The sequence below is a fragment of the Nelusetta ayraudi genome, unplaced genomic scaffold, assembly GCF_046127955.1.
Source record: "Nelusetta ayraudi isolate G7.1 ecotype Tasmania unplaced genomic scaffold, CSIRO-AGI_Nayr_v1 ptg000013l, whole genome shotgun sequence".
In the NCBI taxonomy this organism is placed as follows: Eukaryota; Metazoa; Chordata; class Actinopteri; order Tetraodontiformes; family Monacanthidae; genus Nelusetta; species Nelusetta ayraudi.
Window position 1 is genome coordinate 601119 of NW_027466063.1, and position 15425 is coordinate 616543.

General features: G+C 46.0%; 1 protein-coding gene across 6 annotated transcripts in view; it reads right to left on the reverse strand.

Annotated features, from left to right (window-relative positions):
• The window catches only part of ephb3b (eph receptor B3b), a 55020-nt gene extending 46211 nt beyond the window's left edge, over positions 1-8809 (reverse strand). For 4 of the 6 annotated variants that reach the window (XM_076022616.1, XM_076022614.1, XM_076022612.1 and 1 more), the window contains exon 1: positions 7854-8808. In XM_076022616.1, the coding sequence (XP_075878731.1) occupies positions 7854-7917 (64 nt within the window). In that variant the 5' untranslated portion in view covers positions 7918-8808. Of the gene's footprint in view, positions 1-7853 lie in introns of all 6 variants that reach the window. The other 2 variants (XM_076022615.1, XM_076022613.1) reach the window with 2 other exon arrangements.
• Positions 8810-15425: the final 6616 nt, after the last annotated feature.

Below are 15425 nucleotides of genomic sequence, written 5' to 3' on the forward strand. Positions count from 1 at the left end.
CATCCACGGCAACAAATGGACAGGTGTTGGGGCCATTCAAGTCACAACACCTCCACATTTGCTTCATTGCCCCACTGTTTTAAAGGCCACATGTTTTTAACAGACCTATTGCTGGGTCAACATGCTTTTGATTGGTCGCCAGCCTGATTTGCCTGGAACCATTTATTGCCTCTATGTATTCTAATGTCGAAGAAATTTTTACTCAAACAGTTTATTCCGACTTGATCTAAGGTCAAATGAAATGTTTCCCACAGCTGGCGAGTGCATTTAGGGAGCTGCGCCATGGAACCATGGGGATTATGTAAATATCTTGACAAAAGGTCAGGTGTGATTGCTGCTGTTGCCACTGGAATTTATTGGATGTGTTGTGAGCGAGTGGCGGAGGGTCTTCAGGACCATCAGGGTTCATTTGGTGTGATTGCGATGAGGGCAAAAGGGGGTTTCGGTGAACTTTCGCTCCAGTTAGTAAAATATGAAAACTACAAGACAGCGGGGAGACCTCGCTGGGCTTTTTTTTTTTTTTTTTTTTTTTTTAAGTATAGATGAATCACAGGTAGAGAGTGTTTTTGACACCAAGGATGCAATGTGATGAGAATTAAGTTGCTCTAATTTTGAAGAGTTATCAACAAGAACTAAATTGTTCACACATTTTTAGTTAATTAAACTGTGCAGTCAATTCACATCAAACCTGGCTTCTGCATTTCTCCCTTCTAAGCTACTCCTACCATCACGGAGTCCCCCTTGTAGAGAATGATCGGGCGGAAAAAAGTGGGGAAAAAAATCTTTCTTGGACTTGAAGGGAAAGATGCCTGAAGCTAGACCAAGACCAAGCGCCTCTAAAGGCCACCAGCCACTCGGCAGTTAAAGAAATTTCCCCCATCTGTGTTTTCTTCCTCTAGTTAACAAGGAGAAGGTTGAAACCAGGTGAAGCTCCCCTTTTTTTCCCACAAAGAGCAAAGTGTTTTACGAGGACGTCTACTCTGGAGCCAGATGTAGCCGCTTCTAGTTTTAAAGACAAATATCAAAGATCGCCTTCTGTTCCTCCAGCAGATTTGTTCAAACGGGTTAGTGGCTTGGACACAAATGGTGGGACGAAGCCCCGGGGAGGCGTGTGTGTGCGTTTGTGAGGGTGGGGAGGGGGAGGGTTGCTGTGAGCATCCATCCCTCCTGCACCCTTCCTTCAAGCGACAGAAAAAAAAACACCACATTTCCACCCCGGCTCTTAGTCATCTCGCACAACTGCTCCGAGGCCCCGCATTGTGAATTGCACAACCGCCCTGATAAGCAGACCAGCCTATCAGGGAGACGGAGAGAAGTCGAGCGCACGCTGACCTAGTCACCAACTGGGCTTTTAACCCGGGTCTGTTTGCGAGTGCGCGCGCGTGTGTGTGTGCGCGCGCGCGAGCCTGCGCGTGTTTATGTGTGTCAACGAGCCGTGGAAAAGTTTCACAGTGGGACCCACCGCGTGCACAAATCCTCTCGCTGTGTATTTTTACATGGCGTTGGAAAAAAAAAAAAAGGATAACCCCTTGAGCTTGATTGTGTTAAAACGGCTATTGTTGCAAAGGAACAAGAGCGGCCTTGGGGAGAAGCGCTCTGCCGAAATTCTCAAATAAGACGCCCTGTGAACTCGCGTTGAACGAAATGTGGACGTTTCCGAAGGCGAGGCCTCTGAGTGCAAGCACCGATTGTCATCCATATTCGGCAGCATTTTACAGATTTTTCTAAGGCCAAAAGCAAAAAACAAAAAAAAAACAAAGGGACTTCCCCTGACTGAGTGACAAACACACTCACACACTCCAGCCTCCCAGCTCCACTACCCATCATGCACTCGGAGCAAGTGCAAAAATTCTCTCTCTCTCTCTCTACTTCCCTCCCCATTCTCCTCTGCGTCTCTCGCTCGTTCTGCTTGACCGGCTGCAGACACCAGCAGTGTGTCTGTGCAGTGGCCCGGGCTCAGGGCACATTTGCCGTCCTCCGCTTGCCCCCCGACACTGGCTGTCAAAGACCTGCCAGCTCACAAGGACCCTCTGTCGCATACCGGGATGCACTGCATATTCCAAAAGTCACATCCAAGAGGGACGCAGTGCGCGAGCCACATACACACACATGCAAGGTTTTGGAAATTTTCCAGATTATTTTTTTTTCCCCCACAACATACATAAAACCGATTTTTCACTGTCGTTATCAGGGAGAATAAATTAAATGGACAGGAGAAACACATAAAGGCAGAAGACCTTTATTATTTTAACACTGTAATTTTCCCCCCTCTGGTCACTCTGCTTAGCCCGCTTCCTGGTGTGCGAACAGCCCACGGAGGCCCAACACGGCTGTTGCCTGTCTACATGTGAAATTCCAGCTTGGTGAATCTCTCCGCGGCGCCATCTGAGCCGTGAACCTTCAGTTGGTGCACATGAGTGCTCCCACAGGCCCGTCGCATCTGCAAAGTCTGTCTACTCGGCCGCTCCCAGAGTCTCTGATCCAAATCCGCCCCATATCCCAGCCACCGCCGCGCTCCTCTCCCCATATCATCCCACCCCGAACTCCCAATACATCATCCACTCCCCCTTCCTCCTGAGCTCCTTACGCCAATCTGAACCTAAGTCACTGTGCATCTGTTCAACATGGCTGCTGCCTAGCGTATGACCTACCGAGGAGCTGGGATGGCCGTCGAGGTCAGTATAGGAGGAAATAGCTGAGGGTGAGTGAGTCAGAGGGTTGTTCATTTCTCCTCTATTGTGACTCTGTGTGTCGTTTTAAAGAAGTTCATACTGCAGAATGGTGAATGCATACTACTAGAATTTTAAAGCAAGACCATAAATTATACATGCATGTCTCGCAACAATTGTAGTAGGATTTGAAAAGCTATAAAATAAGTCAGAGAGAAAACTATCAATATTATAAATATATCAACAAACATAATTAATGTTGAAAGCCTTTTATCCATTATATTTTCTTTAGTAATTATGCATTCTACATGTTAATTATCCACATTTTCAGTCAAATTAATTATATATGTTGACACAACAATACTGATAGTCAGTTATTGAAATATCTTATAATCGTTATTGCAATATATGTGATTTTTAATTTATTATTATTATTATTATTATTATTATTATTATTATTATTATTATTACATAGCATTTTTATGATTATTTATTTTATTACAATCAATAAAATATTTATAACAGTCACGAGTCAACCATGCACGTCCTCCTCCCTTCCAAATACCTGATCAGGGCATGTTCAGAAATATGCGACTGGTAATGACTTTGCGCAAGAACAGTCAGGCAGTCTCCCTCCTCCAACATGATTCTGCGGTTTGAAAAGCTCAGCAGCCCTGATTCGCTCGATCGATAAGACCGCATTAATTGACACTTGCGCGCGTGTGCGCTCGCCCAAACGACTGTTTACGTCACCCTAAGCGTTTATTCCAACTGTGCCGGCGCAACAATAGATCGTTATTTTTTTTTTATTTTTAAAAGATGTTTAATATAAGATAGATAGATAGATAGATAGATAGATAGATCGTCTTAACCAAACTGCCAGAATGACAATGTGCCTTTATTTTGCAAATTCACTTCACGCCTGCTCAGTAGATTTCCGCTCGGTCTCTAATTGGTCCGCAACAATGGAGCCACCATTAGTCCCCTTTGTCACATCTATTGTGATCCTTAATGCATTTGTTCTGTGAAGGAGCTCTTGGAATGAAGTTTAACATGGCAACATGGCCGCGAGTCCCGGTCAGGCCACACACACACACACACACACACACACACACACACACACACACACACACACTGGTCAAGTATGAGACGGCCTTATGTGACAGCAGGAGCGCAGCGCCCAACAAACTGTCCCCCTACTCATCCAGTGGACAAATTCGCTGTAGGAAAGCACGTCGTCGAGAATGAATAAATAAATAAATAAATAAATAAATAAATAAATAAGTGTGCTCTTATTTTCATGAACGCATTGTATTCAAGTTCAAAAAACAAAAAAAACAAAACAAACAAACGTTCAATTCATTTTTTGGAACTATTTTATTTATTTTTTTCACTTATTCCAGCTAAACTACCGCGACCATTCATTTTTCTCCCCCTCCATCTGCGCAGCGTTTAAATGAGCCTATTTATTTTTCCATTTACCCTTAAACAAACCCTAACTCTCATGTTAAGGTGGATTTAATGCCTTGCGTGCTAAAAAAAAAAAAAAAAAAAAAAAAAAAAAACACCTTCCTTTGAAACAAATTACCTCGGCCCCGCTGCCTAATAGTGTGTATAATAAAATATTGACGAAAACGAGGGGGACGATCCTCTTGCGCGAGAGAGGAAAATAAACAGGGGAGAATAAATCACGGGCGGGTGCTGGGTGAGAAACGTGCCAACTGCAAACAGGCATGAGGGAAGTTCCTGTGGAGGTGAGATCTCACCCACGTAAACACATAAACATGTGCGCCTCAAAGGGGCCTCGCTTGTGCGTAATCATCATAAACAGAGGCGGAGTTGGGGAATCCGCCGTAAAAGACCATTTGTTCCGACCTTGGCAGAGTTCTAAAAATATGTGCACTCCGACTAAAATAAAGTCGATTCTGGTGATGAAAGGAAGACTTCGCGAATGGCTGCGAACGCTTGCAACTGTGCGGGGGGGGGGGGGGGGGGGGGGGGAAAGAACTGGCTCGGTTTGCGTCACTTTGCGGACGCGCCTTTGGTGGCACAGCAGTTCGTGTCCTACCCTCCTTGCTTGGCGCTCTCTCTCTCTCTCTCTCTCTCCCTCTCTCTCTCTCTCTCTCTCTCTCTCTCTCTCGTAATTTACGCCGAGGAGCGACCGCACCGCCTGCGCGCGCCGCGCAGGACTGTCATCGGCGCAATTTGTCATTTCAGCGCGCTGATCAACAGTCAAGGCCTCCCCCATTGACCACCGAGGCCACCGGGTGCTCTGACCCCAACAGCTCCGCCGCGCTCGGCCAGAACGCCTAATGAATTTCACTTTCTAATGAGGACAGGGCGCAGACGAAGTGGAATGAAGGCCCTCGTCCCACACACACACACACACACACACACACACACACACACACACACACACACACAAGCGCTACATTAAACACATGTGAACGTCAGCGGCCTCCGAAGCTGGGAAGCCATTCTGTTGAGAGAAAGATGGGCCTTGAGACAAATATTATGGCAGGAGTATCCGAGCCCGGACGCGGCTACTGCTGCCTCGGCCGCTCGGAGGAGCCACGTAAACACAATCAGCAGCAGCAGCAGCAGCAGCAGCAGCGATGAGGCGCACAGTACGAACTGGTTCGCATTAACGTCGGGCGTTCACTTTTTGCTCGGCGCGTAGGAGCAGCAGCCAGAAAACAGCCTGCGCGGTTTACAACGGAGCCATAATTAAAGCTCATAATAATTTAATTAAAAGCACGGCGGAATTACAAAGAGGGAGCGCCGAGTGCAACATTTCACCGTGAATTTGTAGAACCAGACCGGGCAGATCAGGTAAGAAATGAGAGGCGAGGGAAGAGAAGAGAAGAGAAGACGGGAATTCATTAGGAGCCCCCAGTCCGGGCTGCGTGACCCTGGCTGGGACCCTGGGAGACGCACATTGGGCTCAGAGTAACTCCCCTCCACACCGGGCCGCTTATTTCCCCCCTTAAATCGTCATAAAGCCACACATCCATCCAGAAAAGACACCTCAACAGAGCCAATAAATTATCCGCCCACATTAAAAGGGGCTTAGGTAAACCCCCCAGCCCGGCCAGTCTGCAACAATTTATGGCATCGCAAGTGTGCGTAATAGATTTTCCCTCCCCGACTAAATCAACTTCCAGCTTCATGCGCGCAAGTCAACTGGCTTAAAAAAAATAAGACTCCAAACTCTCCTTTCTGGGATCGCTGTGTCGCTCCGTCTAATTATTGTTCCTCTCCGACTGCCGCGAACTTGTGTTCGACAAGAATCAACTCATCCATTCGAGACATGTGTTTTAAGTCAGGGCGTCCCAAACCGGGGTCCGCTGACATGTACAGGGGTCAGTGCAAGGGTTCCGCAGAGGTCTCTGGCTAAACAAAGAAACACAAGCGAAGGAGGAAAAAAAATACTCGAAAGAGAGAGAGAGGGGGGGGGGGGGTCTTCATCAACTAGTGACCTGGTCATTTTGTCCAGGGAATAGCTGGTTACTATATCCCGTACATTAAAAAAAAATATATATATATATACATATATACATATGTATATATAAAAAATGGTGTTTATCTTATTTGAGGGCCGACAACAAACTTGAGAACAAACTTTTTTTTGTTGTTGTTTGTTTTTTTTTTGTTTTTTTTTTGGGGGGGGTGTCTTTATCTGGGCTTTGCGAGCGAAGTGGGTTGTGAAAAAGTGATTTAGTCAAAATGCTGATATTCACGGTGATCTTTCCTCCCGGACAGGCCTGTGGATGTGTTCCCAAATGAGGGATCACGAGTCACGAAGCAGACAAATGAGTCGAGAAGCAGAAGAAAGCGCAAGGGGGGGGGGGAAGCAATCGAACCACCCAGAGAAATAATTAAATAATAACACAAATAAATAAATAAATAAATAAATAAATAAATAAAACACATAGGCGAAAGTTTTAAAAGTTATTCGTGCTCTCTATGTGCGCGTGGGACATTATCAGGCAGCTGATAGACCGCGCGACACTTCAAAACTCAAACTAAGAAAACATTTTTTTGTTTCTCCTTTATTTACACGTGAGCCATTATTTGAAACAAAGTGTGTCGTTAAGGCGCCGCGCGGAGAGCCTGAAGTCGCCTGCCCCACTTTCCTACTTTCCCAGTGGCATCAAAACCCCACGCAGCCTCGCCTGCCCCGGCTCCGCCATTCTTAGCTTTTCAACCTGTTTTCAACTACTTCTTTTTCTCCCACCTCTGTCTGAAAGAAACGAAGTGCCGGGGAGACAGAGAACCCACAGACGAAAGTCAGACGAAGACGAAGAAGAAGAAGTAGGGAACAGAATCGGAGCTGGAATGTCCTATTGATTTTACGCACACAAACACTCGCACGGGCCATAAAATATAATTAATCAATAGACTGACACTTAAGAAAACAAAACCCCTACTTCAACCTATACAATGAATCCACTCTGCTTTGTGGCTGCCAATTGGACAACATCTACACAACATTTGATTACATTTAAACCAAAAATCTGGATGCAATTCGAACAGGAGCGCCCACGATCGCCCAGGATTTCAAATTATCCTCATGAATTTTTGAAAGTTTGAAACATTGACCTCTGGCTAATGGTCCCAAATGTCAAAAGACCACAACCTTAAAATACACGCTCGCTGCCGACCTGTAGGGAAAGTGTCTGGTGGGGTTTGGGGAGGGGGCGAGGGGGGGGGGCGCAGGGAGCCGTCACTCCCAGTTGAGATCCAGTGTGGCGCTTGTTTCCTCCGCAAGCGGCGGAGAAAAAAAGCACCGAGCTGATCCGACAGAAAAGGAATACACAACTGCCATTGAAATGGATGAGCTTTTCTTTGACGCGCTTAACAATTGCGCACTAAAAACCAACGTTTGGTCAAAGCGATCGGCTGCGTAAAGCCAATAATGCCAATTAGGGGGGTCCCACCTAAAAAGGAGCCAGATGGTCACTTTGGAAATTAAGACTTTAATTTCATTGTACTGGGTTTGACGGAGGAAAATGAACGGAGGGTTTATGCTGCGAGTCGAGTGAGCCTCACCCGCTGCGACGCCCGGCTACTGAGAGCCAGTGGGTGCTGGCTCACTTTGGGTGGCCACCAATAATAATATCAATAAAGTAACAATTAAAAAATAAATAAATAAATAAAAAATAAAAGAGTAAGACGTCTTACCTTCAACAGCGCAGACCACGGGCAGCAAGAGGCTGCATAAAAGCAGAAAGTAATCCATTGTCATAAAGCAGTCTTCTCGGACATGTAAATAGACCCACGGGGAGAGAAAAATAGGGGGGCAAGAGAAGTGGCGATACAATCCGACGCACACACACAGGCAGTTCCTCGTCCCAGTCCCTTGCTGTGTCAGACCCACAGGAGCAGAGTCACCCCCATTCACCAACACGCGTCAAGGCGATTGTCCTGATGAAGAAGAGGGGGGGGGGGGAGAACCCAGAAAAAAATATATATCTGGGTGAATGCAGCAGCGTTCCACCTCCTGTCACTGATCTCCAGAGGCAAAAAAAAAGAAGAAAGCGATCAGTAAAAAATAAAATAAAATAAATAATAGTAATTTAACAAAGCACGGGCTCGGATCTCATCCTCGCTCCTTCTCCACACATTTAGCGAACAGGAGGGGGGGAAGTGGGGGGCAGGACCGGGCGGCTCGAAATCAGGTAGTCCGCTGCGCGGTCAGCAGCATCCGGCGGGTATAGTTCCAGTCGGTGACAGTCACTCGCGCAGGGAGGAAAAACGCAGAGACGGAGGGACCGTGGAGCTTCTCAGAGGGATCCCGAGACTTTTCCCGAGACGGTCGGAGGAGCGTCGGGCACGGATAGAGCCGCCCGAGTCACAACCATGGCACGAGAGTCCCGGGGTTTGGGCATGTGCAAGAAGGGAGGGCAGCTCAATCGCACGCGTTCGGCTTGCCGGAGTGTGTGTGTCTGTGTGTGTCTGTGTGTGTGTGGGGTATTCCTGCCAAAGTCAGAGAAGCGTTGTTGTGTCGCGGTAGATCTCAGTTCTTTGCTTCTGCTTCTTCGTCTTCTTTAATTCCCTGAGCGAATGTTGTTGTCAGCCCGGGCCGCTGCGTGAAGACGTCTGCCTCGCTCGGTTTGTGCCGTGGAATGAGGAGCCACGGCCGCGTGAAGGAATAACGGGGGGTGGGAGGAGGAGGCGAGAGAGAGAGAGAGAGAGAGAGAGAGAGAGAGAGAGAGAGAGAGAGAGATCCCTGGATACCAGCGAGAGGGGTGGGGGGTGGGGGGGGGGTGAATTGGGGTAAAACACACGGCCAATCATTCACATTATTATAGTATTTTGAATATAAATCTCATACATTACTCCTCGTCTGGAACCCTTTTCTCTGGACTGAACAAACATGTTCCAAGTTTTTCTTGGAAAAAAAAAAAAAAAAAACTCAAGCGTTTTTCATCGCACCTGGAGTTTTACGGATTTTCACCCCTCATCTAATGTCTTAATCGCCGATCTCCCCCGCTCTTTTATTCTATTAGTGTTTTATATTCTTATTTATTAGTTTTGCAGCCTGCCGCTCTGCCGCTCTGCCAGTCTGCCGCTCCTCTCACAGGGACGACTGAGCGCACAGGCACGGACGCACAGCGCCTCCTTGCGGATGGCTGCGTTTCGATGCAAAACGGTGCATTGAAGTTTTTTCTGTTTCGATAAAAAAAAAAATGTTTTGTAAATACGTGTTTTAAAAGCACCGTTTTGAAGAAATACCAACACAAGGGCTCCGTCTGAGTTGCTCCGAGGCTGTTTTAATGACAATAATCAGACTGATTTTCTTTGTCAAACAGAGGTGGGAGACTGCAGACAAACTTTTACAAGTTTTTTTTTTTTTTAGAGCATAAACTTGTTTGTTATTTTACTTTTTATTTTTTATGCTCTCCTTATATCTTGTACTTTTGCTGGCTACCAGTTAAACCTTTCAAGATGAAACACTTTGAGTTTAACAATATGTCATACAGTTATCTGAGTCGCAACTCTACTTTTTGCTAAACACGAGTAGACATCATCATGGAAGGCAATTTTATCCTCCTTTGTTTGTCCTTTTGCGTTGAAAGCAAAATGTCCTCGCTGTCCTCTTTTGGACATGTTACTAATTAGTCACAACCAGTTTTATTTTTTTATTTTTTTTAAATACAACTTTTACCCTGAACCTCTGTGCCTTTCACACTGATTTTAGAGCTTTAATGAATCCTCACTGCAGCGACAGCAGAAGTTTAAAATAAAAATAAAACAAACAAGCAAGCAAACACATTGATGAAGGGAGAATAATGCAGTATAATATTTGCCAATGTCTCAGTCTGTTTTATTTATTTGCCTTCAGCTGACGCTGATGGGACCAAACCAGTAAGAGATGTCACTACTAGAGGGGCTTTAAAGGCCTATCAGGGCTCTGTCACTTATATTATGAAGAATGTTGAATATTGATGCATTCTCTGGTGTATTTTGAGATTTATAAAAAAAAAAGGAGTGATGAAAAGCGGACCGCGGCCCCTCAAACAGAGTTATTTAAAGCCATGTGCTCCAGGTCCTCTTGTTGGGGTTTTGTTACCAATGCGGAGTTCGTCCCCTGCTAGGTATGCGGTGAAATGTTTGAGGTGTGTCGCGAGGAAACCAGACCTGTGAAACGTCAAAGTGGAGCCAAATGACTGCTCCGTTAAAGGGAAGTTGAAAGGTGATTGGACGCCATTTCCTGTGAGGTGCAAGCAGACGCGGTCAACTGTTGTGCTTTGCAAGCGTGTCTGCCGGTTTTATGCGCTGCTGCTGCTAGTGCTACACTTTTGGCTCGCAGTGTTTACCTTGGAGGAATACCAGGCCAATCTGGATTTTTTTTTTTTTTTTTTTTTTAAAAAGGAAGGTTAAGTGTTTCAATATAAAATGATCTCACATGGGGGAGATGAGAAATTCCTTCTCCTGTAAATAACAAGAAAAAACAAAAAGTTCAAGGGAAATCCACAGTTTTACTCAACAACAGTGACCTGGTAAACCCCAGCAATCCTTTACTTATTGTCTGAAAAGGTAAACAATTTATTACAGTGCAGTTACAACGTTCATACACACTGAAAAAAAAAAATATATATATATATTTTTTTCAACTTCTGGAATTAAAGCTTGACTAAAATGTTCCGTCTCCAGATCCACAGCTGCAGACACTGGCTGATATGTCAGAGGAAATGCAGAGAGAACGAGTCGGCTCTCTCGGTTGTGACTAAGAAACTCTAGAAGTTCCCAGTTCTGGGTCACAGGCCAACCTGTCAACTGGACGTTTTCACTTTGTGTTCGCTCTTGTCGAAAAAGAAGAAAAAGAAAGAAATAAACGAAAGAAAGACAGAAAGAAAGAAAAAGAAAATACTTCAGTGTTTTCATGACACATTTTGTTTTAGGATGTCTGCAAAACACTATTTACTAATGTTATAAATGTTTTAGAATGATATCAGTCTGACAATTGACATAATCTATGAATAATATGTAATGAATTGTTTTGCTACTTATTATTGCCGTGGAGTTTTTCTTTATAGACTGCAACTTTTTAAAAATGATGGCAGCACATTTCAAACACTAGAATAAATTATGTTTAAAAAAAAGTAATTCACAAAAAAAAAAATAGATGCCAAAGAATAATGATTTCTTACTTGTAATTTTAGCAGCGCTTTTTTGATGTGTTTAAATGCTGAATAAAAGTCGGGGGGGGGGGGGGGGGGGGGGGGGGAGAGAGAAAAAAGGCATCTAAAGTTTCCGCAGAGTTTTGCTGGGCGAGTGGCAAAATTTGTCAGGTCCGCGTGCATTCCTGCGTGCCTCCCCTCGACAGACACAGTCTGCTTGACGGGGAAATCATTTTATAAGTGAAGCAAAGTGGGCAAAGAGGGAGTAAGGGGATCCGCGGCGGCTTCGACCGTCTCGTTTGTTGCCAAAACCGCTGAAGCCCCTCCGCTCTCTCCTGCCTGCTCGCCATTAAAGGGCAACCAGAAGCAGACGGAGTTCACGGCCGCCACCTCTGCTACTTCCATACGTTCGCGGGCTACACTGAAAAGAAACGACTGGACCATTCAGAAAAAAAAAAAAAGAAGCTGATTTGAGTGACTTTTGCCAAGTTTTCCTCTTAGTCACTGACCAAACACCAGGTTACCAGGAATAAACCATGGAACTTCCTCTTCTTTGCCAGTTTCAAAAAGTGAGAATGTCAAACTGTAAATATGGGGTCAGCACAGACCGACGATCTGGCTTTGGGATTGACTGAAACGTCCGTGTCGATAAATCAAAACCTGTGCGCTTTAATCTAATTGACGTTTGACAAAGCTTAAGAGAAGAAGATTGTTTTAAATGAGGCTTAATGTTCTTCGACTCTGTTTTTCTGTCTGTGAACTGCCCAAAGTAAAGCCATTTTTTTTTTTTTTTTTTAGCCCCACTTTTATTTATTTTTCTCCATCGAGCCTTACCGTAACCATTACTGCAAAAACCAAAACAGTCGCCATTACCTTTACCCTATAATCCAACCCCGATGAGGTCAGGAGGATGTTTCAGCTGCTGCTCCGCCGCCACTTCTGTCCTCCAGCGGAGACCCAATCTGGTTTCGGAGGCTCCACGATTAATTCCAAATGCAACTTTCGACAAACACATATAAACACGCTCTTCGCACAAAAGGCGTGTGGTGGGTTGGTTGGAGGTTGGTGTGGGGGAGGGGGTGGGGGGGGACGGCTCCACAAAAGGCACCTGGCACATATTAGGACGTCAAGAAGCAGAGCGGCAGACATTTTACTGCCATGTGGAAATTTCTCAGGCACCACTTGCCAAGCCTTCGCTGAAACCCTCATCCATACGGCCTCGTACTCATCTCGTGCCAGGACATCCGTGTCCCCGCTTCCTCCTAAAAATGCTTCAAGCAGACTCGTGTATGTGTGTGTGTGTGTGTGTGTGTGTGTGTGTGTGTGTGTGTGTGTGTGTGTTGCGCGCGCACGCGTGTGTGTGTGCACGCTCCGGACCCTAAGACTTTTCTGACACTCAGTAAACTTCTCCAACCTTTCCTCCCTCACAAATCACATGCCTCGACGCAAACACAAACACTCGCACACACAGACACACACACACACCCTCTTGTGTGCATAAAACTCTGGCAGAAGTCACGCACACATGCACACACACACACACACACACACACACACACACATACATACAAACCCTTTGGCTCTTATGTCTGGGTATGGTCTAATAGCAGCACTAATGTGATGTGAGTGTGAGGGGATCGCTTTACCCTGGCAATATTAAGGGAAGGGTGAGCTGATGGTATGTTAGAGTGTCTTTTGACATTTTTGTGTGTGTGTGTGTGTGTGTGTGTGAGAGAGAGAGAGAGAGGGAGGGAGAGAGAGAGAGCAGTCACAGTGGCCTATTGGAGGAGGAATCGGTGGTGGGTGGCTCTGGAGAATCTCACAAGGACTCAGAGCTGGAGTCCAGGGTGAGGGAGGTGTGTGTGTGTGTGTGTGTGTGAGCAGTGGAAGAGGGGATGGGGGCGAGGAGGGGCAGTTTACAAGAGTTTTGAGGGTGGGGAGGGGTGGTGGTGGTGGTGGGGCCTAATCCTGGAGGCCTTCACCACTGACCGAGCACTTAACACAGGATCACAGCGCAGCCCTGCCTGTACCACCCCCACCCCCACCTCCACCCGACCCCCACCCCGAGACCACCATCATCCACCCCTCGCCTCCACACACATGCGAGCACCAAAAACACCATATGCGCTCTCTCACCTCCGGGGTCCTGCCGCTGTAAATCAGCACCTCCCACCGCCCCGCCCCCCTCACTTTCCACCTTCCACCTCCTCCCACCTCCCCCCCACCCCCTCGAACCGCCACCAACTTCTGCCACAAGCAGCTACCGTCTGTCCCCCGGCCAGCGCCTGACGCCTTTCAGCGCCTCCCCTCACCTAAAGATATACCTCGCCGTCTCATCTGGCGGTAGATTTATGAGTCAGCCTCACGTCACCCGGGCCTCGCTGTCTCTGCGCCAACAGACAGACAGACAGGCATGCATCAAACCAGACCCGACAGTCATAGGGGGGACGTCGTCATGCGATTTGGAAGCGTTGCTGTGTCACGGCAGGGTGCTTGACGAACGGAGCAGGCATGCAAATGGCATGATAGGGAGGTGAGTAACAACTTCTGACAGGATTACGTACACGAAAAGAGGAGGAGACCCTGAACAGGTGAGAAGAGTCAGGGTGGAAGTGAGGTTTATCTCCTGACTTTAGAGGGGAGAACAGCTGAGTTGAGGAATTGCAGCAAAAACTAAAGGCTGAATATTTTAAATACATAGTACACATTGCTCAAAAATGCAGGGCACAACTCACTCAATTAAAATTTAAATACTGAGTGTGGCAGGAAGGGCAACTCACACCCCCAACAAATGGCACATTGGTGACGCAGTGGAAGTGGCACAATATTGTTTGTTTGCTAGCTACTGTCTGCTAGCTAGCAAACATACTCGTAGCTAAAGGAGCACGCATCACATGCTGCGGTGTGTGTTTGGCATGTGTGCAACAGAACGTCGGCTTAGCCTTTATCGTCAAAGACAAAGTAGTAGAAGATGGGAACGACCTGCGAGTTACAAAGTGTTATCAGTTTTTGCTAAGAAGCCAGCTGAACTAGCAGATGCAGCATTTCTGACCTAGCATCTTTATCACTTTAGCTTAACTTTGATTGAACTTGCACTTTACTTCACCGTGGAACGTGTCGGTGATGTCATTGTCAAAGTGAAGGTTACAGTGTCTGTGAACTTCAAGTAGTCCTTTCATCCTGATAAATAAATGATAAAGGAAAAAGTGCAGGCGAGTGTTAAAAAACAGCGTACTAAACTTTTTCTTATTTTTACTTCATCCTAAAGTATGACCCAAACTTTTCAAAATGATTTATGGGCAGGGTTTCACACTCTAACACCATTTTGTGTGAATTTGTGGGGGAGGAGTTCAGGTTTCTTCCAAAGCAGTCAAGGTCTAATTTGAATTGCGAGCTTAAAGGTTTAAAGTAAACATACAAGGGTTGATACAGCTTCTTCTCATGCTGTAATTTTTTTTTTTAAAGCAGAGCTTTGTCTGCCCACTTTCCCTGCCTCCAGGCCTCTGCTCTGTGTATCACGGTATTTTGTCTGGCATTGGTCGCAGAGCATGTTGAGAGAGGGGTTAAGGCAGGTGGAGTGGCCAGTGGAAACACAACCTAAAAAAAAAATAAAAAAGTCAGCGTGCGTTGCTGCTATCGTTAATGTCGTCTATGCATGGCCTCCGCGGTGAGTGTTGTGCTTCCCCTTCACCAGATTTTCCAGATTTACACGCTGTCACATTCATGGCTGAGCTGGATATATCTTGAGTAACCTGTTTCAGAAAAATAGTTTCTGATTCGTAAATATTCTAAATATTTTCATCGGGGCGGTGGATTGCTTTCTCACTGAGGTAATAAAAACACGCTCAGTTTAGGTTTTAGACCTACATTTTTTTCAGGGTAAGAAAAATGTAGCCATGGCAAAGTTCCTGGAAGAACGTCCTAAAGTGATGGAGAGAGGGGAAACAGAAAAAAAAAGAAGCAGGAACCATTTGACATCGGCCAATATCAGAGGTTTGGGATGAATAATCACCGGCACTGGTCCAATAACAGAGTGATTGATTGGGCCAAAGACCCTCACTGTCTGAGATAACAGTGTTCAAAGTGTCCAAAGACAATGTCAACACACTGCCCTCCCTCACGGGCGCCG